General features: G+C 47.7%; 1 protein-coding gene across 1 annotated transcript in view; it reads left to right on the top strand.

Annotated features, from left to right (window-relative positions):
- Positions 1-2,145: 2,145 nt before the first annotated feature.
- Positions 2,146-11,190, top strand: part of adgrb2 (adhesion G protein-coupled receptor B2) — a gene marked incomplete at its 5' end in the record, with an annotated part of 138,477 nt that continues 129,432 nt past the window's right edge. The window contains one exon of the mRNA XM_079748795.1: positions 2,146-3,046. Coding sequence (XP_079604921.1) covers positions 2,146-3,046 — 901 coding nt within the window. The remainder of the gene's footprint in view (positions 3,047-11,190) is intronic.

Below are 11,190 nucleotides of genomic sequence, written 5' to 3'. Positions count from 1 at the left end.
TTATGGAGATTCTCTGAGAAGTATTTTTGCAAATAGACTATCAGATATAACACATGCCCTTAAGCCAAAAAAAATGCATCTTACATTTTAAATTAACCTTCTAGATACAGCCCCATTGATTCGTTGTACAGAGTTATCTTATGCCTTCATCTGGATGTCTAAGCCCACCTATGCCGTGTGAGGTGTCCTTGGCTTGACGTTCGGTGCGTGTGGTTCGGTGCGCCACTGCTGCTGCGGCTGTCAGTAAAGGCTCTGCATCTCATAGAGTGAGCAGGACAAGCCATGGGTGGGCAATGCTACTGGGATCACTGTGTGTATGTTTCTGATAGAGAAAAACATAGAATGTGTGCGTATATTCTGAAATGTGTGTCTATGTGTGCGTGTGTGTGTCTGCGTGTGGTGTGTGCACAAGTGTGAGTCTGTAAGAGCAAGTCTGAATGTGTCTGAGTGTGCAAGGGCAATTTTGAGTGTGTGTGTGTGAGTGTCTAAGAGCAAGTGTGAGTGCGTGTAAGACCGAGCGGGAGTGTGTGTGTGTGTGTGTCTGTGTGTGTGTGTGTGTAACTACGGGTGTGTTTGCATGTGTGTGTGTGTGTGTGTGTGTGTCTGCGAGTGTGTGTAAGAGCGAATAGTGTGTGTGTGTGCTTGCCTGTGGGAACCTATGCGTGTTGGACCATGCCTGCTCCATGTTCACTTGTAATGGAAAAACCCACAGTAGGTTGGAGAATACCATTTCCTTTTTTTTCTCCTCCTGAATCATTCCACCTCCGGATCCAGAACATTACGGGCCAAGTGATCCTGGTCCATCAACCTGCGGCTATCTCCAAAAAATGCACAACTGCATAGTTTCATAGAGGCCGCCGTCCCCGCCGCTCTGATTAATGTGGGTGCGCTGGAGGTAATAGCTTGCATTGTGTGGCACGCTGATCTTTCGGAGAGGCAGATCCTTTTTTCCTTTCAGAGGGTCGTGTGTGTTACGTGCGTGTGCTTGTGGCATGTGTGTCGGTTTTTGGAAAGCTCAGCATACATGAAAATCACATCCATTTCTTTCTACTCAACAGTTATACAGAGACAGAGATAGAGCGACAGCGAGAGAGAGAGACAGAGAGAGAGAGACAGAGAGAGAGACAGAGACAGAGAGAGAGAGAGAGAGAGAGAGACCATAAAGCCAAACAGCAATTACAAATGCATTGGCTATTAATACCGTTTTTAAGGTAGTTTTAATCAAAAGGTTATAATACTGGGGTAATCAAACGCTGTCTTTTGTGTGTTTGTTTGTGTGTGTGTAAGTATGCACGTGTGTGTGTGTGTGTAGGTCAGCACATGGGTGTGTGTTTGTGTGTTGGTGGGTCTGCACTTTTGAGTGTGTGTGTGTGTGAGAGCATATCCAGTCTGTTGGCAGACCCTTGCTGTGCCCATGATGGTAATGGTCTGTCATAGCCCGTAGGGAGCTGCTGAGTGGTAGCTGGTATATGTGTGTATGTTTGTGTTTTTGTAATATTATACATCGATATCGTGTATGCTTGGTCTTGAGGGTGGGTTGCTGTTGTTGCAATTGTGTAAACGGGCCAAATTGAGTTTGGTAGGCGTGAAGGACAAGTTTGTGTGTTTTCTCTGTGTGTGTGTTTGTCTGTGTGCAAAACAGTCGACAAGACGGATCTCCCAACAACCGTGTCATCTGCTCTTTTAATCGAGCCTTGCAGGGATGTGTTTTGTGTGTAAACATATGTTTACATTTGTGCATGGTAGTTTGTGCTCTGGTGATTGACCTTCAGCAGATGGAGGGTCATAATAAACAAGGTCATATATGATGCTCCGACACGGAACAGCGATCAAACCGCATGGACCTGTTTCTGTTGCCAGCATTCTTTTATCTTCTCATCTTAAATAGCCCACCTCCGTTAGTCCACTGGGAATACTTTTATTTTTTTGGTTTTTGTATCCTTCTTGGAATTACTGTTTTTCTGTATTGCCTTTGAAGTGGATGGTATTCCCTGATGTTCAATGTGTCTAATGATGCCTGTCGCTCAACTTTCTCCCCTCTCTCTCTCTCTCTCTCTCTCTCTCTCTCTCTCTCTCTCTCTCTCTCTCTCTCTCTCTCTCTCTCTCTCTCTCTCTCTCTCCTTACTGCAGGCTGAATGTCATAGGATGAACACTGCTGGTGGGGTGTGTCTGTCTGTGCTGTCCTCCTTCCTGGCCGTGGCTGGGGCCCTGGCTGCCGCCTCCGCCCTAGCCCTCGTCCGCCTCTCTGCCCTGGCCGCGGCCACCTCCGGGGCGGCCGCCGGCTCCCCCAGTGCCGGGGCAGAGGGGCCCCTCTCCCCCGCCGCCATCTCCTCGCCATGCTCCAGCCTGGTGGCGGGCGTGCTGTACGGCTCCTTCTCCCTGCGGGAGCTCTTCCCCTCCAGGCTGCCCGGCTGCTCCTGGTCCCTGGAGAACCCCGACCCCACCAAGTACTCCCTGTACCTGCGCTTCACCCGCCACCCCTCCATCTGCCAGACACACTCCCCCATGCTGCTGTCCCTGGACCACCACCTGGCCAACCAGAGCTGCCCGCTGCGGCCGCACTCGGACCCCCCTAAGGACCAGGAGGTGGTGGACCTCTGCGGGGGGCGACCGGCCGCAGATGAGCCCTACTCCTTCCTGCAGTTCGACAAGAACTTTGTGCAGCTGTGTCTGACGCGGCAGCCCTCGCCCGACGAGCCGCCCCTCGCCAAGGAGACGCTGGAGCTGAGGCTGGTGGAGGTGCTGCTGATCAACAACGAGAACTCCAGCCAGTTCACCTGCGGCGTGCTGTGCCGCTGGTTCGAGGAGTGCCTGCGCAGCGGTCGCCACGGCGACGGGGGCGACGGCGACGGCGGGGACGGCTGCGGCATGACGCAGACGGGCTGCATCTGTCCCAACCACAACATCGCGGCGCCGCCGGCGGTCCCGTTGCCGCCGGCGACGCCGCACGCGGCCGGCAACAGCTCACTGGCGCCAGAGGACTGCTGCGTCACCGAGCTGCACTCCAACGACGCCATCGCCATAGCGCCCCGGGACGTCAGACAAGGTAGGGCTCGTCTCGTCCCGGATCGTATTCAACGTCGGCGTCGGATCGCCGCTTTTCTTTTGTTCCGCTAGAACTTTCTATTTCTGTCACAGTGTACGTAATTAAACACTGTTTCTCTTTTTTTCTTTTATCTTCTGTGACAATACGCATTTCCACCGCACCTTGTTATTGCTGATTGCTTTAAGGTACCAAATAAATCATCCAGCAAGAGAAATGAGGCAACCATGACACCGAAAATGTGTGTCTTATTAATGATCGGCAGCTGTTGGAAATTCTTTGTATTCTCTTTCTCCTGGTTGCCACTCCGCAGAACTAATTTGTAATTCCATTTTGTTGGAGCACAAAGTCTGCAAAGTTTTTGCTTTGTTGTGCAGGCTAGAGAATTACACAGTTTCTCTGAATTTTGTCTCCGACATGATGTTGGCCCTTTTAATTAGACACTAGAAACTGCAGTTCAAAGGGTGCTCATGAAAACATGCATCAAAAGATTTGCAAATGTCTTTCTAAATTCCAGCCTTCAGATGTATATTTTAGTGGTATCCCTCTGTGGGAGAGAGAGGTGTGGCTCAACTTCTGCTGTATACAAGTGTGTGTGTGTGTGTGTGTGTGTGTGTGTGTGTGTGTGTGTGTGTGTGTGTGTGTGTGTTTATGTGTGTGTGTGTGTGCGTCATGCTGTATGTGTGTGTGTGTGCGTCATACTGTATGTGTGTGTTCTTATCGGGTGGGGGGGTTTGTGTTTATCAGGCTATGTGTGTTGAAAGCTGACCTGTGGTGTGTTTTTTATTACACAGCCTGCCATAGTGGGCCTAGAACTCTGTCCATATTGCTAACTATGAAATCGGATCAGGATGTGATCCGGACCACCTAGTGAGTGAGTGTCATCTCGCTCATCACAATACGAGCCAAAATCCAAATCTGCCAACCGTCTTGGGCTTTGGGTTAATGGGGTTAATGCAGCCTAGACCCGATCAAATGATAGCGCTTTCATGGAAACTGCAAAGTATCCCCAAAGTGGATTGTGTATTTATGTGTTGTATTTTGACCAGTAACGTGCTGTTTTCTTGTTACCATGGATATCATGCTACGTAAATGATTTCATCAGACGGTTGGGTCGTTGTGACACAAATGTCTAAAGTAGATTTGTGACCAAAATAAAACGATTTAGTGAGCAATGAAGTTGGTAAATGTAGGCACATTTTAATTTAAAGTTTTGGGAATTCATGAGTGGTGAGCTATTCATTTTGAACTTTTTTGGCTTGCTTCTTTGTCAGAAAAAAGAAAGATAAGACAATAGACAAATGTTAACTCCTTGTGATCTTAAATAATTGTTCATGATAATGATTTAAGGGTGGCTGTGAACACTATGAACTACGAACACAGATGTCGGCAGTGTGTGGGTGTGGGTGTGTGTGTTCCTATACTTGTGAGGACCTGAGACATAGATAAACCCACTTCCAGTCTGGAACAAGAGCACTGACCCTCACTTGGTTTTGGCATGAGCATCTATCTGTGTAGGTCAGATAGAGGTCATCCCTTGTGCGTTGATTTTTTAAAAGCGTGCATTCCTTAAAGCTCTTGAGGCCCCTCAGAGCTTTGTGTCTGGGGCCTTCGAGTGGAGAACAGTAGTTTGGGTTAAATCCCCTCATCACAGGAAAGTGCAGTCCTCGGTTGAACAATGCTATGTACAGGACCTTATAAGCTGCGTGTGTACGTGTGTGCGTGTGTGTGTGTGTGTGAGTGTGTGTGTGTGTGTGTGTGTGTGTGTGTGCGGAGCGCCTGCGTGTGTGTATAAGCCCGTGTCCATCTTTATGACTGCCCCTGCGTCTGCTCTGTTTAACCTTCCTTGAGCAAAACACCGTCACATTTAAACATGCTGCCAATATTCCACCTCATTGCACACCAGAATCACACACACGCACACAAAAAACACACATGTACACCGGACACACACACACACACACGCATGGCTCGGTGACCCAGTGTCAGGCAACACCATCTATGAATAACGGAGGCAAACAGATCAGTGCACTATCGACCCGGGAGCACTCGGTTCACACTGTTTGCACCAGGAGGTCTGCGCCATGTGCTTCACAAATTCACACAGACAGTCTGTGGGGAAGGGGAGGGGGCGGGGAGGAGGGAGAGAGGGGGAGGGAGAGAGATGCTGGGGGAGAGAGGGAGAGTCCTCTCTTCAGAGAGACGGGCACATTGTAGATAATAATTTGTTCTTAGTAACCTAGCTGGTTGAATAAAGGTTTAACGCAAATTCTAAAGGGATGGGGAGTCGTAGCGCGCGAGAGAAGGCTATTGTAGATCCATAGAGAGAGTTTAAGAGAGAGATGAGAGGAGAACTATAGAATGGGTCCGAAAGAGCGAGACAGAGAGACAGCGAGAGTTAACATATTTTCAAGAAACAACGATCGGGCATCCATAGAGTGGTCAGTGTCCCTGGCAGTGGGTGGTAATGCAGCTGTTCAGATATATTATTTTAGTATTCTATTTGACATGGTTCTGGGTGAGCTGAGCCAGCAGGGCTGTATATCGCAAGCAGCTGAGAAAGTAGCGCTCATTAGAGGTGTCACATTCGCGATGAGATAGTAACACATAACCCCATCCCTGAGTCTACAGTAAAAAAAATAAAACAACACACCCATTCTATCCGTTCTGTTTCCTCTATTTTTTCTTGTTTTTATGCATGCATGCAGAAACACAAAGCTGCAGGTATACGCTTGGTATCTATAAATCCATAGGCAACCGAGGAGATTAATGAAAAACCAAAACAGGCAGGTTGTCATGGACTCGACGGCAGTTTAAATAAATTGTCAACAGTTTATTAAAACTATTTTAATTATTGAGTATCTAATCTTGGCTCACAAAATGTTTTGTTCAACATTAATTAGGATTTCACACGAGAGCTGGTATTGGCACACTGTGATTGACAGGCTACACACTGTTCAGAGAGGTATGGGAAAACGCCTTCTACAAAAAAAACCCTGAGACATTTAATTAGAAATGCAGTACATTTCCTAACCATGTTTTAACACTGCAATTAACAACGGCTTACGACAAACAGATGTGGAATGAGAAAGTTTCTCCGTTTCAAGTTACCAAGAATTCCTTCCGGTGTTAACGCTTGCATTTCACACAAAAACAACCACATGCACGCACAAAACAGTGTGTGTGTGTGTGTGTGTGTGCTATATACTAGCGTGTGTCTGAATGTACACATGATTGTGTTTGGACCCGTTGCATAAAGAGAAAGGGGCAGTGCTGCTGATGTGAGACAAGCACTGAGTCGCCACGGTGAATATGTCACCGTGATGGATGGCGGTCCCCCTAGCATCCTCCTTCCCCCAGGTGATGGAGAGCCTGTGGTGGGGGCAGAGGGGGCTCGGAGCTGTGTTCTGGATCCAGAAACAGCACCGCCGACCCGCTGTGGATATCACCATTTCCCAACCGTCCCCACCCTACCCCTTTTTTCCGCTATCGGTCTTCGTTATTGGGTTTTTCTTTGGACACAAGCTAGCTAGCTGGCTAACTACAGCGAATGTTGCATTCAAGTCGACTTTGTAGTTTGGTAGCTATCCGGCCCTAGGCCCTCTGGGGCAAAAAGCCGCGGTTAATCAAAGAAACAAATTGCGCTGCTCGTATCGGTAGGTACGAGCCAGGGTGTGACAGACGCCTTCATTAGCATGAGCGTGAGCCGCTCTCTCTCTCTCTCTCTCTCTCTCTCTCTCTCTCTCTCTCTCTCTCTCATGAAGGCCACGTGTCTCCACAGCAAAGCTCTCAATCACGCATCAACAAATTGCACCGTCCTCTGCTTCTCCCGGTGGCTCTTCCATCACGTGGCTTTGGTCGTTTAGGCCCTCTCTTTAATCTACTTTGTCATTTTGACATTATGAATCGTTACTCAAAACTGAGAACTTTGTGGCTTGCTATTTGTGGGCCTATAGGCTACCGCGTGACATGCGCTCCACAGTGGTTTTCCCGTGGCGAACTTCAACCCCCTGCTATATTAGAATGATTATACTTTATCTTTAAGAACTGCAAGCAATTGAGATAATATCTATATTAAACAGTGAAACATGATTTGTTTTTATATAGTTTAATCAAAAATATAATTAGTTTTTGTTTATGTTTGTAGAGATCTGAAAATGCCTTTTTCTGGGACCCAGGTTGAAATTATTATTCAAAATAATACAAATATATTGATGTATACTGAACCTCAGCTAATTTTCAGCTCTATGATCTAGGCAGAGTTCCAGTCCTCCACAGCCTGATGACACACACAAACACACAGACACAGACACACACACATACACATACATACACACACACACCCACACAAAGACACACACACACATACACACACACACACACACACATATATACACACACACATACACATACACACATACATTCACAGACACACACACGTACACATACACACACATACACACATGCATGCACACATACACAGACGGTCACCTCCGCAAGGCTCACTGGGAATAATCATTAGTCAGGGATAGAGGGTACGAAAGACTGAAATAAGTGATGGTTAGGGGGAGGAAAAGGAAAGTAGAGAGAGAGGGAGGGAGAGAGAGAGATCTAGAGAGGGAGAATAGGATTTTGCTAGACCCCTTGGGACAATACTTTGGCAGCGAGACATCTTTCTCTCTCTCCCCCCATCCCCCCCCCCCCTTTCCTTCATCTCACACTCTCCTCTTCAGATCTAACAGTCCTCCATACACTTCTCTAGCAGTCGCTTCCTCCTCTCGCTTTCACAGACACAGACAGACACACACAGGCACACAAACACACACTAGCATCACAGCTCTAATGATGAGAGACCTGCGAACAGAGGGCATGTATGATTGCTTGTACGTTTCCTTCCCTCTGTCTGCACGATTACACGTATGTGTGTGTGCGTGGGTGTTGGTGCTGGGTTGGCTTGGTTGGGAACATGTGTGACCAACTTTATAGATAAGGGTGTCGAGAGGCAGGGCAGCACTGTGGTGAGCACGCCACTAATCAAAACAATAAATTCCAAACCCACTCAAAAACACATACACAGGAGGAGTGCGGCGTGCCACTGTGGATGCCATGCAGTAATTATATGCTTTGCTATGGTACAATACCCAGTGATTTCCCTTGACTAACCCGCCAAAAGAGGCAAAGGAAAATGGCACTTTTGTGACACACACACGCATACACAAGCACAAACACACACAAACACACACACACACACACACACACACACACACACACACACACACACACACACACACACACTCACATGCATGTGGGTGTGGGTGTGTGTGTGTGGGTGTGGGTGTCGGAGTGTGTGTGAGCACACTGTGACAACTGGATTAGTATTCTGGTTCACAAGCCTTGCCTCTCTTTGTGGCTGTGCTCAGCACTGAGGCTCTTTATACTCTACTCTAACAACCCCCCCCCCCCCCCCCCACACACACACACACACACACACACACACAACCCCCAGTGTACGTATGGTTATACCTGTTGCATCAACATACACATATTGAGTGTCTTGGTTTCTATATGGATGCCAGAGGCAACCTTAACCTATCCATTTTGTCACATAACGCTGAGGGGTTCCACTCCATTCAAGATCACATATTGTATAGTATCCCTGCTCTGCCATAGACACCTGCAGGGTATTGTAATTCCTGCAAGGAAAATGATAATCTGTCAGGGATCCCTATATATTCTTGAAGTAACTCTCACCTTCTAGCACGCACACACACACACACACACACACACACACACACACACACACACACACACACACACACACACACACACACACACACACACACGTTTAGACATAATAGGGAGAACATTGCTTAGTTTCTGATGTATTGATTCCCTTGCTCCCCTACCCAGACCCCAAGGGATTTCAACATGACAGTCTGCAAGGATTAAATCTTGGTGGTTGGTTGGGTGAGGTGGGGGGGGGGGGGGGGTGGAGAGAGAGAGAGAGAGAGAGAGAGAGAGAGAGAGAGAGAGAGAGAGAGAGAGAGAGACGCCAGGGGTCATAGGTCAGGGTAGATTGATGCGTCTGGCGGGTGTTTTTCTTTCTGAGTAAAATGGAGTCAGTGAGGACAGGAGCGGGGGGTGGATGGAGTAAGAAAGACATGGTTAAGGCACCAGTGGGCCAAATTAGCTAACCTCCAGAGACACCGCTTTTGCCTTACCATCAGGGGGAGGGAGGAGGGAGGGGGAGGTAGGGAGCGAGGCAGGGAGAGGGAGAGAATGTGTGCTGTGTGTGAATAGAAGGAGGATGGGAGACACAGAGAGCAGCCTATATGTCTTATGGATCATATAATCCCTGAGTGCTCACATAAACAATTTAATAGCAATGACTACAGCTTATAGAGATGTATTATGCCATCACACACTCGAGCAAACATGCATACCCATGCGCAAGACAATTAAAACACATGCACACACATGAACATACACAGGCACTCTCTCTCTCTCTCGCTCTTCCTCTCTCTCTCTCTCTCTCTCTCTCTCTCTCTCTCTCTCTCTCGCTCTTCCTCTCTCTCTCTCTCTTTGGCCCTCTCGCTCACTCTGGCTCACTGCCTTCCATCTCTGGCTCCAGTGGGTTCCTGTGATCGATTAACTGCAGAAAATAGTCAGGTGCTTCATGCTGCACCTGTGACCTGTGCCCTGCGATGGGGTCTACATCGAGAACGATGGCTTTTCATGCCTGACGTCCGTCACGTATACAGTGTCTGCATTGTCTGGGTGTGAGCCCGTTTGGGTGTTAGCTTGAGTGTATGATTGTGTGTCGGCTTGTGTGTGCAGGAGCGCGTGTGTGTCCTAGTTACGTCACAAGCTTTTCATTGACGTTTTCTTTGTGACGGCTTTGACGGGCAGGATTTCCCTGTAAAGCCGGCTGGGTTAGCGTAAACTGCGAGACAACACACAACAGTTAGCCGCATGGTCAGCGATGAATCGACTCGTGACGAACGGCAGACTTTCTCTTTCCGGCAGCAGTTAATCATACGCCCTTGGCTGAAAATATATTACGATTCTTTCAAAGTTTTCGGCCAAATAATTATAATTCATTTTCGATGTTTGTGTGTCGCATCCTTTATCCTGTAGCAGCCTCTCTTGACTTTCTGCAAGGTTGAAAACACATAATAGTTTTTCGCTCTCCGAACAGATGTCAGCATGTGCGCGTCTGTCTGTGTGTGTGTGTGTGTGTGTATGTGTGTGTCTGTGTCATTATATAACTCGATTTAATCCAATCAGTGTGCAAGGCTATGCCATGTGGGAAACAACTGGCCACCTGAGCTCCCAGTAGTTGCTAACTATGATCACTCGCACTGCCTGACCCCTACACATGACTACCTATGGCTGTTTACATGCAGCGATGCGTGAAGGTGTGTGTGTGTGTGTGTGTGTGTGTGTGTGTGTGTGTGTGTGTGTGTGTGTGTGTGTGTGTGTGTGTGTGTGTGTGTGTGTGTGTGTGTGTGTGTGCCTGCCTGACCAATGATGTGACATGCCAATCCATGATTGTTATTTACGGTAGCAGTATAATTACGGTGGCGGTACGGTACAACGATTGTGTGTGTGTGTGTGTGTGTGTGTGTAGGTGTGTGCGCATGCGGTTAAGGGGGATGGTTGCTGTCACTTTGCCAGCAAATCTATACTGAATACGGGTATCGTGATGACACGCTCTTTTTTATTGGTCACTGGGCTATTGTGTACATGTGCTGTGCTCAGGTAACCTCCATTTCAATACTAAGTTGATTGTTTCGTCACACACACACGCAGGCACACACGCAGACACACACACACATCTACACACAAACACACACACAGACACACACATAAACACACACACACACACACACACAAAGACAGATGGAGGAAGATTATTCATAGCACGCCGCTACAATTATGACAGATATAGTAGCATTATGTAAATGTGTCTCACAGCACACTATCAAGAAAATATCATAATTTGCATTCTGTCCGAGGAGTATTCGAGAACGGTTTAAGGATTGTTGCGAAAATTGTTACCGGACAGAGGTAGATTTCCTGTGTGTCTACATGCGCATGTGTGTGCGTTCGCATGGCTGTGTCTACGGCCTATGCATTAATTTCTG

The sequence above is a fragment of the Pollachius pollachius genome, assembly GCF_949987615.1.
Source record: "Pollachius pollachius genome assembly, chromosome: 13".
Lineage (NCBI taxonomy): Eukaryota > Metazoa > Chordata > Actinopteri > Gadiformes > Gadidae > Pollachius > Pollachius pollachius.
The sequence above is the reverse complement of the archived record's forward strand: the minus strand, read 5'-3'. Positions and strand labels throughout refer to the sequence as shown.